The 26,429-nt window shown below is 41.7% G+C and overlaps 1 protein-coding gene across 9 annotated transcripts; it reads left to right on the top strand.

Moving 5' to 3' along the window:
- Positions 1-327: 327 nt before the first annotated feature.
- Positions 328-25,493, top strand: LOC144020141 (epidermal growth factor receptor substrate 15-like 1). 9 transcript variants are annotated; one of them, XR_013283815.1, is made up of 25 exons: positions 328-529; positions 832-873; positions 969-1,058; positions 1,782-1,829; positions 1,944-2,039; positions 6,063-6,122; positions 6,219-6,344; positions 7,294-7,353; positions 7,429-7,683; positions 9,647-9,804; positions 11,692-11,869; positions 12,051-12,119; positions 12,821-12,903; positions 14,068-14,140; positions 14,232-14,393; positions 14,469-14,666; positions 15,172-15,330; positions 15,406-15,514; positions 15,589-15,653; positions 15,727-15,787; positions 17,328-17,413; positions 18,943-19,006; positions 21,736-21,858; positions 22,324-23,864; positions 24,176-24,312. XR_013283815.1 is itself a non-coding variant. In XM_077523284.1 (25 exons), the coding sequence occupies exons 1-25, from the start codon at positions 503-505 to the stop codon at positions 24,384-24,386; spliced, it is 2,532 nt and encodes an 843-aa protein (XP_077379410.1). In that variant the 5' UTR covers positions 329-502; the 3' UTR covers positions 24,387-25,493. The 9 variants fall into 9 exon arrangements, 8 of the variants coding, with proteins under 8 accessions (XP_077379446.1, XP_077379410.1, XP_077379429.1 ...); XM_077523284.1 differs by having other exon boundaries at positions 329-529; positions 21,736-21,770; positions 23,848-23,864; positions 24,176-25,493; XM_077523320.1 differs by having other exon boundaries at positions 22,324-24,327.
- Positions 25,494-26,429: the final 936 nt, after the last annotated feature.

Genomic DNA, 26,429 nt, shown 5'->3' on the forward strand with positions numbered 1-26,429 from the left:
TTATATTGTTAGATTATAACGTTATCCCCGCATTTGTATTCCTGGTTGTCTAGTGGTTAGGATTCGATTCCCGGTCAGGGAACACTTTTTTTTTTTTTTTTCTCTATCTCTCTCTCTTCTTCTTCTTCTTCTTCTTCTTTGACACAAATTGATGCGCAGTTGTAAACTTTACAGGGAAGCGCACTAAATTTCCTGGTGTTTCATTTCCGCGTGTAATGGTTTGAAACCCGCCCACTGGTTGACGAAGTCCAATCGGATTGAAGCAAGAAGTCTTCCACTTGATGACAGAACTTGTCAGTGTACGTTGTAGAAGAAAAGTCATTTTCGTAAAGTGAACTGTACGAAAATACTAAATCGCAATGTAGGACAAGTATTAAGAAAAAAAAAACATCGTCAGTATGCAAGTTTGTAGGACTCGTAACGACTACCTTACTACGTTCGTGCCCGCGCACTGAAGGGGTGGATCGACGGTGGGACGCGCGCTCCCGAGACACCAGGAAACATGGCGGCGCTCATGACTCTCAGCCAGGTAAGTAAACTAGCGTCGAAAAAGTAATTGTTTTTCGCCTTCATAGACCACCACCTTGACACCATAACTAACTCTACACATAGCACTATAATGTGACGTGTATGTAGCCTTCCTCGTGTAAGGCGAGTTGTTAGCTAGTTTTGTTGGTGTGCGTTTAGCCGCTCTACTTCCTTTCGTCAGAACGTCAACGTTCACAACGCTTACTGACCAGAACCGTCAAAAGCGCAACTAAACGCCATAGCCGCCCAATTTTATGACGGTAACTTTTTTTTTTTTATCGACTTTGTTGTGTTTCCCCACAGTTATCTAGTGGAAACCCAACCTACGAGAGCTACTACAGACAGGTACAAAACTGCCATGCCTTTCTTTTTAAATAAACTCGCACCATTGAAGTTTTTGTGTGCCATAAACTAATCATATAGAGTTCTTCTTTTTGTAGCTGGATCCAGTGAACAGTGGCAAGATATCAGCTGGGGATGCAGCTCAGTTCCTGAAAAAGTCTGGGCTGTCAGACATAACACTTGGAAAGGTATGACGTCCGTAATGTACTGCAGTGTTTCCCAAACTTCGTTGAGCTGAGGCACTTATTTTACATTAAAAAATTGTCATAACACACCACCAAACAACTGTCTCAAAAAGTTAACCTATTGAAATGATTACCCCGTCTTAGTTTACTATACAGTGGAACCTTCGTTTTTGTTTTTGCAAAAAAAATTCTCACAGTTCTCTCACATGTTTTTTTGCTTAAAAAAATGGTCCGAAACCTGCTCATTTGGCTGCACGCATGACTCAACCACTCATTTCCTGGAATTGAGTGCCCACACACAGCATTACACAGGGGCGGTATGGCTCAGTGGTAGAGTGGTGGGTTCGATCCTCTCCCCTGATGACCATGTCGAAGTGTCCTTGAGCAAGACACTGAACCCCGATGTGCTCCCGGTGGATGTGGCAGCGCCCTGCAAGGCAGCAAGGTGACCACTGGTGTGTGAATAGGTGAATGTGAGCATTGTAAAGTGCTTTGGGCACCATATTGTGTAGTTAAAGCACTATATAAGAAGTTGTCCACCATTACCATTTAGCATCACGTGTGTGCAACTTAAGTTATTGATTGTTTTCCTGTTTTTTGTTTTGTTTTTTGTGTGCTTATGCAGGCCCAAGGCCACAGCACAGTGGTTGTGAATCACTGCTATCAATGCACACACATGTACATTATTTAAGCTTCAATGTCATTTTTTTTTTTTCCCTCCCAAAGATATGGGATTTGGCCGACTCGGAGCGAAAAGGCTATTTGGACAAGCGGGTAACTCACAGACTTTCTTTTGTACATGGTATGATGTCATTGTGTATGCTGATGTGCGCGCCAGTCACTGGGTTGTTCTTGCTCTCCTTCCTCTTCTCTCATATTCTTCTTCAGGGTTTCTTCATCGCCATGAGACTGGTCGCCTCGGCGCAATCAGGCCATGACGTTAGCCTCAGCAACCTCAGCCAAACAGTGGCACCTCCGAAATTTGTGAGTAGCAAAAAGAATGATGTCCACACCTGAAAATAAATCATAAGATGGATTTTGATCCATGCATAATACAAAAACCCACATTAACCCACTCCCACATTAAAAAAACGTTCATTTTGGGTTCCTTGATGGATGTAAATTGACCATAGGTGTGAATGTGAATGCTTGTTTGTCAATACAGTATTTGTCCTGGCGATTGGCTGTATTGGTGTACCCCGACTCTCGCCCAAGGGAGGGCTTGATTGACTCCAGCTCACCCACAACCATGATGAGGCCATGTGCTACAGAAAATAGATTGATGTCTACTATCAAAAACTCTATTTACAAAACTAATGATAATTCTCGCTTTTTGGAGATGTTAATAAGTAATCAACACTGTAGGCTGTAAATGTAGTTTGCCGTAGTGTTGTACTGTTGTTATATAGTGGGTGAAATTGACCCATAATTTTTTGGGATAAAACGCATGTCCGCAATAAATATCAAGTATATTGTTACTAATAATGTTGCAGAGGTTTAGTATTGCACAATAGGGATGCACAATAATAGGCAGTGGAGGAGTTCGGTGAGGCCATGGAAAACGACTTCCGGACGGCTTCGAGGAAATTCTGGTCCACCATCCGGCGTCTCAGGAGAGGAAAGCAGTGCACCATTAACACTGTGTATAGTGGCGATGGGGTGCTGCTGACCTCGACTCGGGACGTCGTGAAGCGGTGGGGGGAATACTTCGAAGACCTCCTCAATTCCACCAACACGTCTTCCTTTGAGGAAGCAGAGTCTGGGGACTCTGGGGTGGGCTCTCCTATCTCTGGGGTCGAAGTCACTGAGGTGGTTGGAAAGCTCCTCGGTGGCAGGGCCCCGGGGGTGGATGAGATCCGCCCGGAGTTCCTAAAGACTCTGGATGTTGTGGGGCTGTCGTGGTTGACACGCCTCTGCAACATCGCGTGGACATCGGGGACAGTGCCTCTGGATTGGCAAACCGGGGTGGTGGTCCCCCTTTTTAAGAAGGGGGACCGGAGGGTGTGTTCCAACTACAGAGGGATCACACTCCTCAGCCTCCCTGGTAAGGTCTATTCAGGGGTGCTGGAGAGGAGGATCCGTCGGGAGGTCGAATCTCGGATTCAGGAGGAGCAGTGTGGTTTTCGTCCTGGCCGTGGAACAGTGGACCAATTCTACACCCTCCGCAGGATCCTCGAGGGTGCGTGGGAGTTCGCTCAACCAGTCCACATGTGTTTTGTGGATTTGGAGAAGGCGTTCGACCGTGTCCCTCGGGGAGTTCTGTGGGGGGTGCTTCGGGAGTACGGGGTGCCGGGCCCCTTGATACGGGCTGTTCGGTCCCTGTACGACCGTTGCCAGAGTTTGGTCCGCATTGCCGGCAGTAAGTCGATTTCGTTTCCTGTGAGGGTTGGACTCCGCCAAGGTTGCCCTTTGTCACCGATTCTGTTCATAACTTTTATGGACAGAATTTCTAGGCGCAGCCGAGGCGTGGAGGGGTTCCGGTTTGGTGGCCTCAGCATTGCATCTCTGCTCTTTGCAGATGATGTGGTGCTGTTGGCTTCATCAGGCCGGGGCCTCCAGCTCTCACTGGAGCGGTTCGCAGCCGAGTGTGAAGCGGTTGGGATGAGGATCAGCACCTCCAAATCCGAGACCATGGTCCTCAGTCGGAAAAGGGTGGAGTGTCGTCTTCAGGTCGGGGACGAGATCCTGCCCCAAGTGGAGGAGTTCAAGTATCTTGGGGTCTTGTTCACGAGTGAGGGTAGGATGGAGCGGGAGATCGACAGGCGGATCGGTGCAGCGTCTGCAGTGATGCGGACTCTGTATCGGTCCGTCGTGGTGAAGAAAGAGCTGAGCCAAAAGGCAAAGCTCTCGATTTACCGGTCGATCTACGTTCCGACCCTCACCTATGGTCACGAGCTGTGGGTCGTGACCGAAAGAACGAGATCCCGGATACAAGCGGCCGAAATGAGTTTCCTCCGCAGGGTGTCCGGGCTCTCCCTTAGAGATAGGGTGAGAAGCTCGGTCATCCGGGAGGGACTCAGAGTCGAGCCGCTGCTCCTCCGCGTTGAGAGGAGCCAGCTGAGGTGGCTCGGGCATCTGGTTCGGATGCCTCCTGGACGCCTCCCTGGGGAGGTGTTTCGGGCATGTCCCACTGGCGGGAGGCCCCGGGGACGACCCAGGACACGCTGGAGAGACTATGTCTCTCGGCTGGCCTGGGAACGCCTTGGGATCCCGCCGGAGGAGCTGGTTGAAGTGGCTGGGGAGAGGGAAGTCTGGGTTTCCCTCCTGAAGCTGCTGCCCCCGCGACCCGACCCCGGATAAGCGGAAGAAGATGGATGGATGGATGGATGGATGCACAATAATGCTATTTTCAACCAATACAGACAAACCAATAATTTAGAAAGTGACGATGTCAATAACCCTTAAGCCGAGAATTGTGTGCAAAATTAATTTGAATAAAAAATATACTTTCGTGGGCGGCACGGTGGGCGAGTGGTTAGCACGTCCGCCTCCCAGTTCTGAGGACTCCGGTTCGAGTCCAGGCTTCAGCCTTCCTGGGTGGAGTTTGCATGTTCTCCCCGTGCCCGCGTGGGTCTTCTCCGGGTACTCCGGTCTCCTCCCACATTCCAAAGACATGCATGGCAGGTTGATTGGGGGCTCACAATTGTCCCTAGGTGTGCTTGTGAGTGTGGATGGTTGTTCGTCTCTGTGTGCCCTGCGATTGGCTGGCAACCAGTTCAGGGTGTCCCCCGCCTACTGCCCAGAGCCAGCTGAGATAGGCGCCAGCACCCCCCACCCCCGTGACCCTTGTGAGGAATAAGTGGTCAAGAAAATTGATGGATGGATATACTTTCGTGTCCTACTATAAGGCTAAAGTACAAATACATTGAACATTGTGTAAAGCACCATGAAGCGGAATTGTATTGACATCTCTGCTTCAAAGACGACCAGTAACTCATTTTGAGTTTGCCAAAACAAAATAGTCATGTTTTAAAAATGGAAAAAAGAAAAAAAAACTGCAAGGGGAACATTTTGGGGAGATACAGTAAATAAAAGCCCACACTGGAGACTGCCATGTTGCCATGATGCATCTTCTGTGAACTCGAGGTTGTGGGCATTATGACCTCACAAATATGCCAAACTACCATAGGAGAGGGGAGGGGTTGACGAGTTGCGCACAACTTCAGCCACAACCACAACAGATAGACCAGCGTGACAAATCTATTATTATCGGTGGATTTCTTTGATCAGATCCTCTGAATACTCTAGGCAAATTACTTTAATGGGTCAAAATTGACCCACGCAGTCAAACTTCAAGTTGCTTTCGATGTGAAACATTTTCTGCTTGGCTTTGAAACAAACACATTAACAAAAAGTATGTGCACATTAAATTTGTTTATAATGAATTTGAAACGTAACGTAACAAAATTGTTAAATAGGTAATTGCTCATATTTTAGTATTTTCAGTTTCGTTGTTCATATTTTGGCACATTCACTTTCGATTAAGTAAAAAAATGTTTATGTGGTTATAATTTGTGATTGTACATTAATTTGATTTCCTTAGCCCACCTTATTCTATATCAGGTTAAATTGACCCATTGTTAAGTAATTATAAAAGCGGCTTAAGTTTAACTGACCATAAGTACAGTACAATACAATATGTGTAAATAATGAGATGTACACAGTGGTTATGGGTATTTTTTTTTCATTTGTGTTTCTTTTGCATCATTAAACACTTTGCAGAGCAAATTAACTAAGAATTATTATTGCTGTTTCTGACAAATGAGCATAATAATACAGCTAAACCAGCAGATGATAACCTGAATAGGGTGATAAAACTACAACCACAATAGTAGTCATATTAAATTAATATCTGTCTAAAAACTGATCATTATTCCATGATCTTTGATAAAAGTCTTGTTTTTGGTGCGGTCTGCCTAAAGTTGTGGCTAGTAGTTGCACTTCACTTAAAATTAATTTCCAGTCTCCATATAGTAAATAATGTACTGAAGTTCATATTTCCTCCAGCGGGACACCAGCAGCCCATTATTAAGCACTCCAGCACCTGACACGCATTGGGCAATAAGGGTGAGTTGTTTTTTAAAGTTACCTTTTCTCAATATGTCACACTATCATGCTGTATTTTCTCCCCGGTCCTTTTTACTCTTCTGTTCTGATTTTCAGCCAGATGAAAAAGGGAAATTCGAGGGCATTTTTGAGAGTCTGAACCCCGTGAAGGGCCTCCTCTCCGGCGATAAAGTCAAGCCCGTCTTGATCAACTCCAAACTGCCTATGGATGTGTTGGGGAAGGTGAACGTTACTTTCTTAAAATGACGACTCCTGCCCTAGATCATTTCATAATGTTTGTGAATTGATGCCAGGGTACTTCTGGTTGGCAAAAAAGTTGTATATTAACGTTGACCTTAACTAAACTGACTTCCACCACGAAATATTGTCTAAAATATTACGGGTTTTTTTTTTTTTTTTTTTTTTTTATTTACTAAAAAAAGAGAATCTCATCAAGTCATCTTTATTTATATAGCGCTTTCAAACAGTCTTAGCAGTCACAATCAAAATTAATCCAGCAGAATCTGAGGGTGAAGAGGGTAAATTGCTTGCTTTCATATTGCATTTCCACAAGGCCGCAGTTGTCGGGGCCAAAGTGCATTTTTTTGTTTTTGACTGATATAATGAGCCAACTTTGTTTCCTCAATTAAAACATGTAAGAACTGGATTTTTATTAGGGCCTGAGCACTGCGAGGCCCTATTGTTTTTGAAGGAATTTTTATTGTTCTTATTTTTTATTATTATTATTTTTTTAAATCAGGGAGATGCACACACCTAGTAATCAATTGCAAATCTGAGCCATGAATCAGCAATAGAAAACTCCAATAAAAATCTTCTGATCACATTAACGGTCTGACTTTCCATCCCGTCCATTATTGAATCAATTAATCTGTTGAGTTGTAAACTACAGCCTCTGTTGCAGCTCACTGAGAAGCAATTTACCTCATGTAACAACTTTTCAACAGACACTGGGACTTCATACTTGCAAACTATGGCGATACAGAAAAAGGCTGAAATCATCTTTCAAGTACAAGTAGTTTACGCTTTCACAATCACTCTGACTTTGCCAAATGACTGCTTTGTTTACTTGTGATGATATCAGACAATGTCTCTTGCCACCTAGAAGTTCCTGTAACGTCATGAGGAAAAGGTCTAAAGCAATAGTTAACAGAGAGCTTTTATTGTTGTGCAGATTTGGGACCTGGGTGACGCAGACAAAGATGGCTACTTAGACAAAGAGGAATTCATTGTGGTAACTTGCACACTTGACAATGGACATAAAAATGCAACTTTCCTCTTGTAAACACAACTTATCTCAACATTTTAGGTCATGCATCTTGTGTACCGAGCCATGGAGAAGGAGCCAGTGCCGGCCACCCTGCCCACATCCCTCATCCCGCCTTCCAAAAGGAAAAAGGTGGCAGGCACGATGCCCGGTGCTGTGGCCGTACTGCCCTCCAGGTCTGCCTCATTTGCGCTCAAGGACAGCACCAGAAGTGTCTCTCCCCTCGCCAGCGCTTCTCCCTTCGCCAGCCCAGCGGCAAAGCAAACCCCAAAACACTCTTTTAAAGTCAGCAATCAGGTATGTCGCACGCCGGCTGTATACGTTCTTTATATACATATACATTACCTGGCATAAGAGCAAAGTACCTCATGTAAGCACTCCTGGACGCAGGTGTCCATTGTTGTGTTCATTGCTCTGGTGCATGTGTCGGTGGTGCGCTATGTTCACCGCATGTAGACTGAAGACCAGTGATAAAATCACCTCCGCCCCCCTCATATCATTTATGATCGATGGAGACACTGGCCATGTTTACGTAGAGACTTTTTTGACATTCCGATTGAAGATATGTGGTTACTTGCTTACATGTGACATGATCCATTCCGATCTGTCGTTTACATGTTCCACTTCGTTAATCTGATCAGCCCAGTGACGTGGGTGGACATTGATCACATCATTTATTAAGAAGAGATCATTCGTCATTTAGCACTGTAGTTGTGATCCTTTTAACACTTTTATTGAAGCAATATCTTGATAAAAACATTTGTTTGTTGATTTTCTTTTTAAATATTGAAGGTTTATAATAATAATAATAATCTTATGTTTGTGTTAACACCACAGGTGTAAGCTCTAAAATGTTTTTGGAATTATGTTTCTATCTGCTTCACGAGCTGAGATATCAATTAATTTCAGTATTGTTGAGTTTCCAGGAAAACTTCAGGTTTTCGGGGGTGACTCTAAAGTTCACCCGTAGGTTTTAGAGACATGTTTTGCCAGGCATTTTAGGCCTTAATGCACATGTCAAGATCCAGTCCTCGAAGGGCTGAGTCCTGCATGTTTTCGAGGTCTCTCTACTTGCAACACACCGGATTCAATGATCAGGCTCCAGCAGAGCTTGCTGATGAGCTTAAATATGAATCAGCTGTGTTGAATGTGAGAAAACCTCGAAAACATGCAGGACTCAGGCCCTCGAGGACTGGACTTTGACACCACTGCCTTATTGGGTTAAACAAGTTCCCCCCTTGCCAAGACGCCGCAGTTTTAATGGGCCGAAACGACGTCAACAAGACGCAGCCTCACTATTCCAATGAAACTGTTTAAATGATGCTCATTCAGATTGGCAAAAGGAATAACCCACCCCTGTTAATCCGATTGAAATTCAATTCGGAGTCACCCTTTTCATTCCGTTTAAGGTGTTGATATGGAGCATTTTAATTCCACGAAAGACCAGCTGATAGCATGCAGTAGTGTGCGTTTTTGTATGTCACAGGCGGCCCGAAAAAGCAAATTATTGACTTTGTTTCTTGCTAAATTAACAAATTGTAAATTCTCTTCACTTTTACAAACATTAAGAAATTGCGAGCATTTTCTTTTAAATATTTTGCAATTATAATAACTCAAGTCACTGTCAATCTTTACGGAATACAAAACTACACGAATTAAAACAACTACGAATCAGCATGCATAGATGCGTGCATTGTCTTGTTAGTCTCATTTTGTTTACCGAGTGAAACTTAACGGTATATATATATATATATATATATATGTGGATGTCATTCTCAAGGGCATAGACAGCTTAGGTAGCGAAATTGACCTTTCACACATCAGAATTGTATTCAGTTGCTAACCAAGTGGCTCAACTCGTTTTGCCACTTGTACCATTCCTCACTCTTTGCCTTGTTATTTCTTGAGGGCTCTTTGACTTGTGACACTTTGACAAACAGGTTTCACCATGGGCAGGACGTGAGGCCTGCAGATCACCTTTTCCCACGTGTTCCTTGTACTTTGTCACTTTCATTTTGTTACATGATGACTTTGCCAGTGTTATTTTTAGTGGGATAAATCAGTAAAAGGCACATTTTCTAAATTTTTAAAACCAAAGTTATGCTACTGAGCTGCCGTCACTCCAGAGACCCACATTTTTGTGTAAAAGTAATTAAAGAGTACTTTTTCTGATACTATGAATTTTAAGCCCTTTTAGGTGTCTTATAATAACATTCACGAAAATGATAATAGCAGTCAACTTTTCTTTGTTGAATTTCAGCCAGAGCAGCAGTGGGTTGTGCCGGTGGCCGACAGGGAGCGATACAAAGACATCTTCAAGAAAACTGACATGGATAATGACGGACTGGTGGACGGAACGGAGGTCATTGAGATCTTCATGCATTCTAGCCTCTCCCAGACCATGTTGGCACAAATATGGTGAGGATGTATCTCTCTTTTGGCTTGCTTGTGTGTCCTGAAAAGGGGAAAAAAGCTTGACTTATGGGGTATATACCACGGAAGAGGCAGGACTGTTTTTTTTGCACAACAGTTTGTTTCCGGTTCGGTTTGCGACGTGTGGGCTGCGTCAAAAATACTTGTGCTTCCGACTTTGTGCCCCTGGGTTGCCGTTCGCAACCCGTACCGGAAATAAACTGATTTGCAAAATCACGTCCCGCCTCTTCCATGGCATATACCCCATTAGGAAGAGCACACAACTACCCTAACAGGAGTCGTCATACTGTACTGTTAACTTGCGGTCCTGTAGGTGGTGGTAATTTACCTTTCAAAGTGGGTTGTCACACACAGCCTCCTCCCACTAAGGCATCATCTCTTGGCCCAAAACAAGATTACTGTCACAACAAAATAAAGCTTTCCAGTTTTCTACATTTAGCTACCGCATTATTTAAAAAAAAAACAAAAACAAAAAAACAATCTTTAATTCCTTTAAAATTCTGCACAAAGTACCCTATAATGGCCAAATGAAAAGAGAATTTGAGAAATATTTGCAAATGTATTAAAACTTAAAAACTACAATATCATACGTGTACAAGATGCTCAGACCCATTACTCAGTACTTTGCAATTTCAGCATGTAATAAATTCACACATTACATTCCCACTTTATTCTAAAGTGGCTTTGAATTCATTTTACCCCTAAAAATTCTGTACAGACAACAACCTTACTACTATATCTGTAAATTAACTGGCCAATCTAGCTGAAAACCTCCTCTGTGTAACGTCTCGTGCCTTGTTACGTGCTAGCGGCACAAAGGTGTTAGCCAGGGGGGCAAGACACTGGCTGTGTCCGATTGTCCGCCCTTATCCCCTAACCCCTATTCACTACAGACCCCCGCACTATATAGTGGCCTGATATATAGTGCCGTCATTCTGTTTGGCGATTCAGACAGCCAGCTCACTACTTTCTCCTCGTCGCATATCACGTGACCACTGTAACTATTACGACACACCGGCGTATAAATTTCCGACTATTTATTGTGAATGAAATGTTTTAAAACTGTCCTTTAGTTCCTTTGTTGTACATATTTTCAACTAAAGCAAATTAAACATTTTCATAGTATATATTAACTCTTTGACTGCCAGGCGTTATAAAAACAAAACAAAAAAATCCACAGTGCCAGCTGCTTTTGAGCATTTTAACTCATCTTTCAAGGCAAAAAGAATATTGTTTGCCTTTACTACATATACAATGTGGCTACGAAATGAAAGATCGCATTCCATTAATTGGAATTTTACTAATCATCATGAAACGTCTTTGGCAGTCAAAGAGTTTTAATCTATATCAACGCAGTTGAGTGAGCGTCGATGTTCACTACTTTGCAGAGTGCATTGTAGGTAATTTTGAGTGCCCTACATTTTCGTTCCGTGGCCATTCGGACACCACTTCAAAATGGCGTGCCCATGGCCAGCTGAGATAGGCTATGGCACCCCCCGCGACCCTTGTAAGGAGTGAGCGGTTCAGAAAATGGATGGATGGATGGATGCTTTTGTAATGTATAAATGGGCAACATGTCTGTCAATTCAGCAGCTCAGCACATTTAACTGAGACTGCCTTCCTCCAGGCTCTGTTTTTGTCATATGAAAGCCAATGTGAAAGTAGCTGTCTGTTTGTTAGCAGGTTATTAAAATAGTAGTTGCTTTATTATTATAGATATTTTTTTGTGGCTCGTAGTGTCCAACAGCCCAAACTGTTTGAAAATGACTTCTTTTCATAATTGAAGCTGGTTTGTGAAGGGATATGATTACCTATACCTTGTCAATGCACTTTGGTTTCCCTACGGTGACTTATGATGCATCTCATGTGCAGGGGCCTAGCCGACACAAAACAGACGGGCAAACTGACCCAGGAGCAGTTCTCTCTGGCCATGCATTTGATTCAGCAGAAGATCACCAAAGGCATCGACCCGCCAACCACTCTCACACCAGACATGATTCCCCCCTCTGAGAGGTCGACAAGTTCAGTGGCGTCTTCTGTGACGCTTCCTGTAAGTCTTGACTTGAATGACCCTTGATCGCTGGGTTGAAGTACTGTACGGGTTTTACCACTACTTGGTTTTTAAATGGTGATTTGTGCATTCTGGCTTTGCCTGGCTAAATTGTCCTGCTGTTCGTTTGCATGTTTTTTTGTTTGTTTTGTTTTGTGCTGCTCCCCCTCCTATTTGACAGAGCTTTGCTGATTATTTTTCTGCTGGGAGACCTGACTATGCATGTACTGCACTCGCTTATGCTCCCACAGTGAGTATTTGCTATTCTGCCACCAGGGGATGCTAGTGCTCCATCTATAATCTACACGAAAACGCATTGTTGTTTCAGCTTTTTGTACTTGTATGTGTACATTTGCACCTTGTTTTGCCTTTTTTGTGTTTATCCAACTTCTACTTTATAGAACAAAAAGTAATACCAATAATTACCCATATGTATGATTAGATTACTTAGACAAAGTCTCATTTAACAGAATAGCAAGTATGTGTACGGAAGGCAAGCAGCGTTGAGGAGTACCCGGTACCAAGTTGAGCAGAAGAAATAATATAATGTAAAGTTCTTTATTGTATTTAATCGTTAAGATTGTTTATCTATTTTCCTAAGCTGGTCTTCTTTTACTTTGAAAGTTCAACGATACTTTTAAAATCAAGAGGAGCATTTAAAAAAAAAAAAAAAAGGTCGGTGATCTCCATCAAATTTCCTCGAGCTGCATTTGGCATGACATCATAATTCAAAATTGTGCAGTCCTTTGTGTCGTCTCGCCAAAGTTCTTTTCATATATTGGGCGACTGTTCAGGACACACAAGATGCATTTCCTTCCTGTCTTTTGTTTTGCTGCACACATCAGCGGGGAGCCCCTTCACTGATCCCAATCCCTAATTCATCACCCGTTTTTCTAACATTTCTTTTTTTTCTACACTTTGTTTTTTTTCTGACTTTCCATCCCACCACAGGACTTAACCGCCTTAGCGCCCGCAGAGGTGACGGGTGTCAAAGAGCTGGATGACCTCAGTCAGGAAATAAGTCAGCTGCAGAGGTGAGCCCCACAAAAGCGGCAGAGGAGAGATTTGTTTCTCTTTCTTTTGAAAAAAAAAATGGTGGTATGAACTCCGTGAAACAACAACCTTTTATTTATTTTTTATTATATCAATGTTTGTGAGCCGTGCTGCTGCTGCAGCTATAAGCTGTTTCATAAAAGAGGCACTGCCAAGTAAAGCAGTGTCCAGCAGCAGTTTTCATTAGAAAGTCAAATCAGCCCCAACTGTTTTTTTTTTTTTTTTTGTTTTTTTTTTTTTTTTTAAATAATACATACTTTCAATCACATTGAGCTTGTTGCCTAGCGAAGACAACTTGTACAGTACAAGAGATGTTTTTAAAAGTTTTATAATGAAGCTCAATTTTGTGTATATATATATATATATATATATATATATATATATATATATATATATGTGTATATGTATGTATATATATATATATATGTATGTATACATACGGGTTGTACATGGGCAGCACGGTGAGCTAGTGGTTAAGACGTCATGGCTCACATTTTGGGGTTCCAGGCTTTCCTGTGTGATGTTTGCGTGTTCTCACCGTGCATTCTCCGGATACTGCGGCATTCACTCACGTTCCAGAAATATGCATTTTAGTGTCACTGAATTTAAGTCTTTTTGTTTTATGGAAGTGTTAGACTAATGGTCAGAGCTGCTCTGTAGTTGATTTCAGATTAGATGTATGCTATTATATTTCCTGTTCTACTATATATCATGTGGGAATTTGGCACACTTCTGTACCACATCCAATCTTTCAGAATACGAATGCATGCGAGTACATTAGTTTACATATTAGATTATACAAGGATTCCTCAATTTGTGATGGTTTTGACGTTTCGAGATTATAAATGGTGCCCAATTACCGGTAACTTGAAAAAAAAAAAGAATGTCGTCACTCGGCACAGAAAGTTATTCATTTGATTGTTTATAGTATAGAAGTGTTTTTCTTGTAAATATTTATTACAATTTTGACTTTAATACAGTGTTAGCAGTAGATAACTGAGTGTTCCAACTCTACTGTTGTAAACCAAGGACCTGAACATGTATGGTACATAATGGTACAATACATTCCACCCTTACTATATATTAGCCTATACAGTAATAAATAATATTCACTTAATTAAATCTCTTGTGGGGTTCCCCTACAGAGAGAAATTAATCCTGGAACATGAGCTCAAAGAAAAGGAGGAAACCATCAGAAGGCAAAATCACGCTGTTCAAGTAAGACGAAGCCCAAAAAATATGCTTCAATCAGTGCAAAAACATGAATTAATTTGCCTAAATTTACTGTACAATGTTGTTGTGCATTTAGAACATGGAGCATGACCTGAACAGGGAGAACAGCAGCTTGCGGGACATGGAGTCCCAGAAGCATGACGCCCAGAAGCGTCTGGACGAGATGGACCAGCAGCGCTCTAAGCTGGAGGGGATGCTCAATGACGTCAAGCAGAAGTGTCAGGAAGAGTCGCAGACGGTGAGCATTATTTGTAGTTTTTCTTACTTAACAGGAATAGTTGTAAAATATCAAATCCTCTCCGTCCCCTCGCAGATCTCCACCCTGCAAAGCCAAATCCGCTCCCAGGAGAATGACTTTCGTAGCCAGGAGAAAGAGGTCAGCCGCACCAAGGTGGATCTGGACCGCCTGCAGGACGAGGAGGTGCAGCTGGAGCAGAGCCTGCGAACGGGCCGTGTCCAGCTCGACAACATTGTCAAGTCTCTCAAGAACACCCAGGAAGAGATCAGCCAGGTGAGAGTGGATTGAGACAACACATTCACATAAAAGTGAAAATCCTCACTTGGTTGGTCAACTTCAGCTGGCTCAAGAATATCAAAGTCAATAGGAGTCGCACTTTGACATGATTAAAAAGTTACATCTGAACTTCCATCGGTTTCTTTTATCTTTAATGCCCACTATATATATTAACATTAACCGCCACAAGACTTTATTTTTGCTGTTTCAGACCTTCATCCGCCATTACATTAGCCTTTTGTGGGTTATAATCAAAATTCACTAGTGTCCAATGTGTTCCTGTTTACATGAAAGAAAAGCACTTGGATTTTGGATTTGTTGAAGTTTCCAGAAGCCCCTTGCCTTTTTCCGCTGACTAAATAATGATTTATGAAAGTTTGAATAAAATGGGCAAAAGATGGCAAAAGAAGAAAGAACAGGGTTGACTAAGGCCAAATAATTTCTCCTTGTATGTTTTTCCATGTGGATGAAAGTGTTTTTTGTTTTCCTGCGGTGCTTTCAGGCTCGCAGCAAGCTGTCACTGATCCAGGAGAACCAAAAGGAGTTCACCAAGACCATCGAGCAGTACAACAGCGCCCTGCGAGACCTCGCCAGGGGAAACATGACCGACACAAACCACCTGTTCTCAGAGAAGGAGAACGGCGCCGTCAGGAGTGTGACGGTACGCATGCTACTTAATGTCATACCGCTATCAAATCTGTTGGACGTCTGACTGTTACCCCCCGACCTCCTTCAGGATGAATCATTCAAATCAAGGATAGCCATGTTCAACACCAACGCTGCAACGGGCCCTCCAGCAGACCCCTTCAAGACGGAGGACCCCTTCAAATCCGACCCATTCAATGGTCCTTTTGAAGAAAGAGAGTAGAATAAAGCGCAACTGAATTTCCATACTCACAAGCTTTCTGTGTCCTTATAGATGCTTTCAGGGACCCGTTTGCATCCTCTGACCCATTTGCAGAAAAACCCAAGCCGCCAGTAAAGGTGACATTTGAAAATTAGAGGCGTTAAGGTAGGTTTGAACACTATGACTGAACTTTTGCTTTGTTCCTCTCAGCCTGGCTCTGTCCGCGCTCGTCTCGGGTTCTCATCCAACAGCCCAAAACCAAATCATTCAGGTACCAGTGTCACTCACTGCATGCTGTCACACAGAACCAATGAATGTAGTGATGACTGCCTTTTTCATAATTATATCCAGTTCCAAAACATCTCAAACAGGCTTTTGCTAATAAACCCCACACTTCACTTCACTCGGAATGGCGAGTCTGCGTCCGGCATGCGCATGCTCTGTCTTGACATAAATGCGTCATAACATCAGTGTTTTCCCACTAAAATGGCGGCGTCTCCCCAGAGCCTGGCTGCGAGGGGAGAACTTGTTTTTAAGTACTTGAAACTTGTTTTTATCAAGATGTTGCTTCAATAAAAGTTTTAACACTATCACAACTACTCTGCTAAATGACGAATGAACATCTTGATAAATCATGTGATCGATGTCCGTGCATCCCGCAGCTGCGGCGGGGCTGATCCGATTAAACGAGGAACCATATAAACGGCAGATCGGAATGGATCACGTTACATGTAAATAGGTGACCAGAGATCTTCATTCGGAATGATTTAAATCAGAATGACTAAAAAGTCTCCACGTAAACCCGGCTAATCTCATCTTTGAGAAGGCTCTGTGAAAGAGGCTACTGGAAGTGCATGACGCGGGCTGAACCATGCTGCTTGGTGAAAGCAGTACTTTTTTTTTTTCTTTTTTTTTTTTCTTCCATACACGTATGCAATGTATTAATGCCTCTTATTCACGTAAAGGAACATTGTGCAACACTCCTTGGGTGAGATGTCAGAATTGCGTTTTTACTCTCCATGGCTTCAGATGTTCCTGCGGTTTGAGGCTATTTTTAGATGAGCGCCTACTCATTTAACTCCGGGCAAACTAAAAATACCCCCTCACTACCCACCTACCCTGGAAAAACAGGAGGTCGACAGGAGCCTAACACAACAGAAAGTCTGTGACTGTACCAGGACACACTCCCTCCTTGAAGCGCTCCCCCCACCTCCTACCGTAACGCTTTGCCGCACTTGACTTTCTTTATGCAGCGCGGAAGTTGTTTTAAGTTAGCGACAGGGGTAAAAGGTAAAAGGGGGTGCTATGTCGCTCACCGGTGCGTTGCCCGTCATCAAACGAACACAGAAGCAACTGTGAACCTGCGTCGGTTTACTGTGCCAGAAAGAAAACACGACTAACCTCCACATGAATGGGCCCTCTTGTGGTTGTGCACGTACAACAAACATATTCACTTACAATGTTTTGTTTTTTCACTGTAACTGTCTGCACGTTTTTTCCCCCTCTCTTTTTCATTAAGCGGCATACCACAAAGCTTCAAAACAAGCCGGGCACAGTTCTGGTTTAACAGTGCTCCAACTGACGCCTTTAATTAGCTAATCAGATGCATACGTCAGGTTAAACAGAACCCCCCTCTGGTCTTTAGGATTTGGGCAAATGTCATGGAACGTTTAGCAGCCGTCAGCCCTACAAAAATAGCACACGGGTCCACAGTGGAATAAAGTGTAATTTTAAAGCATGTGGCCTGTGAGTGAATTTCATTTTAACTTTTGAAAAACTTCCACAAGTGTTTCACTATGCTCTTTTTGCAGAGTCGGTGCGTTTGCCGAACCACGTCTATGGAGGCAACCCTTTGCGGAGCAACACTGGATTTCCAGATTTTAGCCCGTTGTCCAAGGTGAGCTTCAAACACATTCATGGATTTACGCTTTGTTTGTTTGTTTGTTTGTTTTTCATTTTGACAGTCGTGAGATGAATCATGGTACTGTGAAGAGAAAAGAAATTTAGACTACTTTTTAACTCATATTTGCTCCCAGTAACATAAATACATTGTTCTTTTCAATGTTTTAAGTGTCCCAATGACGTATTTATGTTTTTCTTTGTTTTTTTTGTTTTTTGTGCTAGAACATACAGAATGCTTTGATGCAGCCTCTCAACTGCAAAGAACGGTTGCAGAAATTGTAGTTGTTACACAAACGGCCAGCAGGTGGCAGCAGAGCAAAAGAGATCAACCAGGGCCATGTTGGAAAAAAGCTCAATTACTCACAATTCTAAATAGAATTGTTAAAATTGATTATACTTAGCTATATTCTAATGCTAATTGCTGCAAAACGATAGCAGATAGAAACATACTTTTTTTTTTTTTTTCCTGATGAAAGAAGAGACATTAATCTTTCTTTTAGGTTCCATGTTTTTATAGCAATAGAACACAATATTCTATGGGCCTTGCAAAATCAGTCAAAATCCAGTAAAACAGTCAGGCGCGAACGGGATTGCTTCTGTGAAAATGGCTGGGAGCGAATGAGTTTATTATGGTTCAAAAGTTATTAATAACAAATAATAATGTAAAAAAAAAAAATGAAACGGGCCACAACAAAAATTATAGTATCCTTAATTTAATCTCTTTCTCTTCAGTTTGTCATCAGTTTTCCTCAAATTATTTTCAATCCTTTCTTAAGGGTACCTTCATTTTTGTCCAGGCCTATTTCATGAGTACCTTTTTTTTTTTTTTTTTTTTAATTATGTTGATCTACAATTGAATTTTTTGTTTTTTGTGGTTAATTTTCATTAAATGATCATTTATTACTTTTGACAGATTAAAGATATTTCTGGGGTTTTTTATTTTATTTTTTATTATGCATCTTTTTTTTATTTAAAGTAACTAATTTAATACGTTTTGTTTTTCATCCAAAGGGATCTCTCATAATTACTGTTTCAAAGAATTTTATTTGTCTTCATATTTTTTTTTACTTTTTTTACGCTTTAAACACTTTCTAGTTTTGTACCCAAAAAAAAAAAAAAAACATTTGAATAATTGTGATTTCAATTATTGCCAAAATAATCGTGATTATTTTCTCCATAATTGAGCAGCGCTAGGTACAGGTGTGTGTATTTGTGTAGCTGTATGTAACAATCGTATGAATGTGAAAAAACGGGAGACATCTATTGTAGCGAAGATATTTGCACCCAATTGAACTATGGCGTCTGAGGAAATACGCCAATCTTTGCAGAAATTAGTTTCTATTTAAGCTTTCTGAATCCTATGTTCTAGCATGCCTCTCTCGTCAACACGCTGGTTTATTTGTCTTCAGCCTCAACCACATGTTATGAACATTGTTAGTTTGATGCCAGTGGCTGCTTGTTGAGTGACGGTTGTTGATTTTCTTTATTTTTTATTTTGTCATCACTATTCTTGTGTGTTAACAGAAATCTGACAATCCTGTTCTGCCATCAAAGAAAAGCGTGCCTAACCGGCCTGCCCCGCCCTACGGTAAGCATGATCCGTGTGCATCTGAGCAGGACTTACTAGCACGCAAGCACTGGTTCATTATGCAGCAAGACCAAGGGTTCCATTGTGACGCTTCTCTTAGTACAGTAAACTAACTGTGCCAGGATGGCATGCCAAAAAAAGGGCAATTTCCCTAATTATGGTACAAGGTACAACAAAAGTAGTTTCTTCTTTTGACGTTGACAAAACAGGAAACCTGCAGCTTTGAGATATCAATGAGACGTAACAGAAACGTAATACGGCGCAAAAAAAAAAGAAGCAATAGTTGGGTAACTGGACTGCCTGCCTGTTGATTGTGTCAAATAAATCACGTAAATATTTGATCTACCTATTTCCCAAAAGAGTTCCTGAGCATGCCCTTTTGAATTTTGCCAGGTTGTGACATCACGATCCATCTGATTTACATAACCTGCATACCCACACAGATCTTCTGCAGCCATGGCTTAGCAGTTGGGCTGGGTAATGATTTAACAGATTTAAGCAATGACTGGACGACACAGAAACATGACTAAAGCCAAAAGCTAAGTAAAGCCGATGTTGGCTTCATGAGGACATGCATGCACTAACTTAAATGGTTGGCAAAGGGGGCGGTGATGTGTCCACTGCATGTGCCACATCCACTGATCCGCTGCACTAAACGACTATTGTTATTCAGCAGCTTCGTCAAATCCTCTTATTGCGCTGGTGGTTCATGAAAACTTTTCTTAACACTGGACCCACAATAGAGGAGGGTGAGCAGTGGCTCATCTCCATAAGGTAGGATCGCCTCATCAAAAATGGGCTGAGTTCAGTGAGGCTTAAAAAAAAAGGGTAGGAAGTGTCAACTTTGACCCTTATGGTATTTTGATGAACACATTTCACAAATGTTTAGTCACCTGTGACCTAGTGGTGTAGTCCAAGGTGGGACGTGGTCCAATATGCACCGTTCAATTATATGGGTAAACCCGATTACCGATTTTTTCCTCAGGGATAGTGAAGCCATGACCCTCCCTCCTCTGCCTCTAATTAGCTGATTAGATTGGCTAACTTGAGGCATGAGGACTGATGAGCCAATCAGACGCAGAGTAGGGCGGGTCTTGCAGAGGACAATATCCGTCTAATAATGTCCTGAGCAATGACGGCCGGCTCAAATTTTAGCTCATGGGAAATGCTCTGCCCTCATATACTGGAGACTTGCTTGCGGTGTGGGTTCGATCCTCGAGACGGATGCTGCCGGTTGCCCTCTAACCTACATGAACTAATTTATTTTTATAGTAGCTAGACTGGTAGTTGGTTGGTTAGTTAGTTAGTAAGTTAAAACACAAGAATTGGGACAAATGGTTTAAGATTTGGCCTGAAACAATATTGAGTTCTAACAAGACCATTTTTCATTATTTTTAATTGCTCACTAAATATTGCATTATAACATGTTTGTCTCCTGATAAATATTTTTTACTTTCATTCAAACTGCTTGTGTTACCAGTCATAACTACAAATTGCATCTATCACGTCATGATAATTTTATTAATGTGAGTTTGAGCAAGTCAGGATGATGGATTTTTTTGTCCCCGATTGTAAAACAAAACAAGAAAGAAACAGTGTACTTTTCTCCAGGGTTCACGACACCACTGCTGGGGCCTGTTTCAAGTTGTGAATTAAAAAAAAAAAAAGAAATGCAAATGTCCTTTTTAACACTTGAATAAGTCCGAGAATCACTCTAGTTGACACACATTTTGTGTGTGTAAATGTGTGTTAGTCATGCGAAACCCACAAGCCGTGCCCATTGCATGCCCTTCCGCTGTGACCTGGCACTTGTGCTTTTAAGCAGAAGCGCTGGCGTGAGAAAGTTGCCGTTCCCCTTTGCTTGACCACGCCGATTGGCAGAGGTGCGTGTGGCCTCACGCGTGATGGGGAAGTGAGAGCCCCAAAGCTGTGGGCGACAGAAAATATAGTGGGGCACTAATAATAAATAGAGTTGAAAGTGACGTTAAAAACAAATTTTCACCATTTGAAATTATGTGAATTGAAGTAATGTACTGTAGTTCCAAACTCAAAGTTCTTTAACTGTTCAGGCATTTATTTAGTTTTTTTTTTTTTTTTTTATAAAAGATGTTGCTGAAATTTTTAGCTAAAGAAAAAAGCAAAGCAGACTTGTAGAGTTAACCCTTTGGATGTTTGCTTTTAAGTTGACACCTTTTGACTTTTGGGGCATATTTTTCCAAAAATCTTTGCTTGAACTCCAGAATGTACCACCCAGGTTCCACTATATTAACACTGATAATAATTGTCATCTCACAAATGATTAAAATGAGCTTATTTCCTCTTCATTTGTTGAACGGTGGGCGCTGTGGACAAGGAAGGCCTCCACCAAGGCCAAAATTTAGATGTATACCTTTTTTCCTGATTCTCTCAAAAAAAATGTCATGTTTTGGTTGACTTAAAATAAAAAGGCAGACATTAAGTGTGAGGGATTGGACACAGAGAAATATCCATTTATTCATTTTTATTTTAAGCGGTAATGGATGGATGCTTCTGAGTTTGTACTTTAGCTCTTTTGTTTGTTAGAAACCTGCTTTTCAGATGCAGATTCTCAGAATGTTGCAATTCAGCAACTAAACTCAGCTCGCCGCACTTTGCTTCCTGTCAGAATTGTGTAATGCAGCATTGCACATCTGGATTTAAAGTGCCGCCCCAGAGCGGAGAGTCAAGTGTCCTCTCATTTGCTCCGGCAGGCTCGGGTTGCGCTCCCAAAGGTGGTCCTGCCTCCGTAAGTTTGTGCTATATTTTTTTTTATTTTTTTGCATGAGCCCAAGTACCGACTTTGCCATTTTTGAAAAGATGACCAGTCAGCATCATTAACTCATTCACTCCCAAAAACGTATTTATACGTTTCTTTGTTGTTGTTGTTGTTGTTGGGTTTTTTTTGTTTTTAAAATGCTAGAGCTTACAGAAGGCTTTGATGCAGCTTCAGACCTGAAAAGGTCGCTTAAAGCAATTGTAGTTATTACAAAAAAAACGGCCAGCAGGTGGCAACAGAGTATAAGAGAGCTGCACGGACCATGTTGCAACAAGCTCTTTTTCCCAGTGTTCTCAACAGATTTTTGAATAATGATGAAACGTGGCTATATTCTAATGCTAATTGCTGCAAAACAGAAACAGATAAAAATATATTTATTTTTTTTCCTGATGAAAGAAAGAGACTAATCTTTCTTTTGGTAGGGTCCATGTTTTTATAGCAATAGAACACAATATCCTGTGGGCATTGCAAAATCAGTCAAAAAAAAACAATAAAACAGTGAAAACACCTGGGAGTGAATGAGTTAACCATCTCTGGCCCTGCGCACGACTTTGCCGCATCTCATTTATTGGCTGAGTTTGTTATGGAGGAGAATCGATGCTTGCATGACACCTTGACGCCCGTTTGGTCTATGATTCCATCAAGCACCAATTATAGTCGTTGCATTGTTTTTGTAACATTTCGGGGGTTTACTTCTCTCACAGAAGAAGCGTCAATCAAGACTCTTTGCTTTAACTGGGCTGCACTGATATTCTCGTTTGGATGATGCTGTTTCAAATGAGTTAATAAGCGCTGCTATAATGCTATCTCTAGCCAGAAGCGGAGCTACACTGTATTTGTTTACACTGTGTAGCGTGTTGGTAAATCGTGAGGCAGATCGATCTGGTCCCATACTTAGTACAGTATTCTAAATGTCTATGCATGCTCTATCTCTCAAAAATGTCAATTGCCTATTAATAGTGTATATAAACCAGAAGTATACTCCAAATTGATAACCCAAAACACTCTAATTTCAAACTCGACTTAAATGGCTAACAGATGATTTGATTGAGGGGGGGGGGGCGTGCAAATACGAGGATGTTGGTGTTTGACTGTCAGTCATGATTGAAGATTAATGTTAAAGGAAGACTTTAAAAGAATATAAAAAGCTCAACTTTTAAAGTACTCCCCCCCCCCCCACACACACACACACACATGCAAAATACATTTGTGAACAGGTGGCTTTGGTGTTGAGCAAAGTTGAGGTGCTAAGTGAAGGCCCACGTCAGCTGATCAGCTGTGATTGAGATCCAGACTTTTCTCTGCATTATCGTAAAGTTTACCACCCTGCTTTTTCTCCGGCAACAACACTATGAGGAGTCGTCCGCTCGTGTTTGCTGTCAAACTGGTCGGCTATAGCTACTCTTCAATTAATATGCCGTTTGGACTGTATCTTAAGCCTTACAGAAAGAGTACACAAACGCACACATGGGTGTGAATAGGTGCGTATTTCAGTGAATTATTTTTAATTATATTGGACAGCAAAAATGTTGCTAGGTGAGTTTGTAGCTTTACTGTAGACAGTTACTACACAAATGGGAGCTTTGGACAGATGTGGCGCAATAAAAACATAAAATAATTGTGAAATTATCTGATGTTGGAAAAATATTAGCCCCTTAGCATTGTGACATAACGGTGGGAACATACTTGTACACTATATTACAACAAGGAAACATGGTAAATCATTTCGGAGGTGTCAAGCAGATTTTTTTTGCAGCTGATGTATGAATGAGTTTACAGTCCTGATTCATGGGTGAACTGAATCTTAACACATGCTGGAAATGTGGTTTATGTGAGCTGAATCGATCCATTTTTCGCAAGATCACAAGTGAATAAAAGTGACTTAAATGTCGACTTAAGCGCACTCACTTAGTTCGAGTGGCATTATGACGCATGGCTTTGTCCTCTGGTTTTGTTTTTTAATCTCATCAACAATGATTTCCCCCCTTTGTGTCAGCATGAAGAGTTGTCAAAGGCCTTCTGTTTTGCTTTTTTAATTTCTTGCCAGGATGTGAAGATAACCAGGTAAGGTCTACCTCCAAGCTTTTGCATGTGCCGTGATCATGAGCACGAGCCGTTCAAAACAAATATTCTCGAGTTCGCATGTACGTGGGGCAACATCTGGTGTGCTTTTATCAGCTGTATTTCTTTGCTTTTTTTTGCTGTATCATCAATCCAAACGTCCTCTAATTGTGCTAAATCACTGCGGCCGTGTTTTGGACGTCCCTCTTCTGCCAAATTTGCATCCAGTGTTCGGTCCTGTCCTCGGGTCAGCATCGCCTTTTTAGCCTCTGCTTCTCTTCCGTGGCTAACCTCTCGTTGTTTGGCTCCCGCAGCTTGGAAGTGAGAGCCAGCAGCTGGAGTGGGCCAAGCGGGAGAGCGAGCGCGAGGAGCACGAGCGGCTGCGGAGGTTGCGACTCCAGGAGCAGCGGGACCTGGAGCTGGCCATCGCGCTCAGTCGGGCCGACGCTGCCGGCTCCTGAGTGGGCCCACCGACTAACCCCACCCCCTACCAAAAAGCCCCCTTCCTGCAGACGTTTGCACTGACACCGACCACACTCCCAAAAGCCGCTCCTTGCGCACGATCCCTGCGACGCCTCCGCCATGCACTGGCCTCAAATGACTCCACATTTAGCATGTAATCTATGTTCATTGCTCCCAAACGACAAGGCAACTATAATCATGGCCAGGATGGATTCTCTTGATGTCAAGTGTGGCTTCATTTGGACACAACGTAGCGATTTAGCGAAAACACGAAGCAGATGGGTACTCGACGCTGCCTTATTCCAAAGCCTGTATGGAAACTAACCTGTTTTATTTATAAGGAATGGTATGAATGGGTGTGAAATGCACTAAATCAACAATTTTTGTAATTCATTTTTAACGGCCCAGGATGGTTCCTTGTTTGCATCTGATATTCCACTTTCCACTGAACTTTATTGCTGCATTACATCTATTGCCATTCTTAATGAGATCCAATACAAAATCAGTATCCAAAACGTTGTACGACGGTATACCTGAAAGTTCCGCTCACCACTGCAAACTCCAACCACAATTTAAAAAAAGATCTTTGTAGGGACACAATTTTATGACAGCGTTGTTGTGTTGGACCTCATTAGATTGTGCAGGTGTACCTAACGAAGTGACCAATCAATGTGTTCTAGCGTGGATAATCATATTGTGACAGGGTTTTTTTGTGTTTATTTTTTCAATTCCCTTGCACTACAAAGTTTTTGTGCCTTTCCAGATAATGCCTTAAATCCAAAACGACAGCAAGTGTTTTCCAATTTGCTATGTACTGTACTGTAGATGAAACAAGTTCCATTGCCAGCATACAATGTGCGAAAACACCGAGTGGTACTGTTACATTGATCCTCATCACGTTAACCTCAAGGCTGCAAACTACCGCTGTTACAAGGTCACCTCTTCTGTTCATATTGATTTGAAATCCTTTTTTTGTTGTTGTTTTCTATACCCGACTATGTTGAAACTCTCAATTCTAATCAATGATTTGGCACATAAGAGTGTTCATTCCTGGACTTATCACCATATTATATAAAGTATGTGTTACTAATGGAATTTGAAACTGATTTATTTAATGCTGGAAGAAGGTCATGTTTATCTCATGAATAATAAATCTGCTATTTAACATTGTTTTTGAGTGAAATTGAACAATTTCTTGTCGCTAAAGCGCACATGATGGGTTTCATTTTGGAACAAAAGGAAAAAAGCGAAATGAGACTGATACATTTGCATCGAGCACTTTGGGATATTTTTAGACCCTGTGAGCACTTCCTTCTTTTTAATATGAACATTGTCTTGTTCTTTCAGAATAGTACAGAACAGTACTACTCCAGGCCAGCTGGTGCGTCTTGGAATGGATGAGACTGACATGCAAAACAAATGAGTGAGTGGCCTTCTCCTTTTGATGTTGTACTGGAGACACAATATTTAGTCAATGACTAGTCATGTACTGCAACTGCTTACAAACTCCACCACAATAATGTGATTGATGTGGGGACTTTAAACTTCATTGTAAGAGGTTTTACGAAAATGTAACATGCCAGGATGACACCACTTGATGAAAAGAACCAATTTTGAGGAGCAGGCTCGCTCCCTGTTTACTATTGTAATCATTCAAAAGTAAAGAGCTCATACAAACGTCATAACCATGATGGTGCTAGCCTCATTAGCTTAGCTTCTTGTGCAATGGATGGCAAGGTTAGAAGGGTTCATTTAAAAATGTATTCTGATACATGGGTACTAGTTTAAAAAAAATAAAGTACCAAATTACTAGAGCAATGTAACTTGATTACTTTTAATTACTTTTGCTGAATAATCTTTTTTTTGTTCTTACAGAATAAAGTTATGGGTTTTTTTTTGTTTTTTGTTTTTATCCTGAATATGTAACGTTGCATGTAATTTTGTTCCTACTCAAGTCTGATAGTAACTAGGCCTCGTGTTGTTAACCACCTATGAGCTTATAGTGCTATGACCTGCATTTTTCTTGTTTAATTTTACCGGTCTTAAAGGGAAAGTCAAAAAACTATAATATGTTATATGCAGCCCCACTAGTCGAAATGTGGTATT

This window comes from Festucalex cinctus, chromosome 1, assembly GCF_051991245.1.
Source record: "Festucalex cinctus isolate MCC-2025b chromosome 1, RoL_Fcin_1.0, whole genome shotgun sequence".
NCBI lineage: Eukaryota > Metazoa > Chordata > Actinopteri > Syngnathiformes > Syngnathidae > Festucalex > Festucalex cinctus.

Bases quoted from the DNA above. Each gene is read 5' to 3' on its own strand.
- LOC144020141 (XM_077523284.1), top strand. From the start codon at position 503: ATGGCGGCGCTCATGACTCTCAGCCAG. The intron at 874-968 runs GTACAAAACTGC...TTCTTTTTGTAG, and splicing joins ACGAGAGCTACTACAGACAG to CTGGATCCAGTGAACAGTGG. The intron at 1,830-1,943 runs GTAACTCACAGA...ATTCTTCTTCAG, and splicing joins AAGGCTATTTGGACAAGCGG to GGTTTCTTCATCGCCATGAG.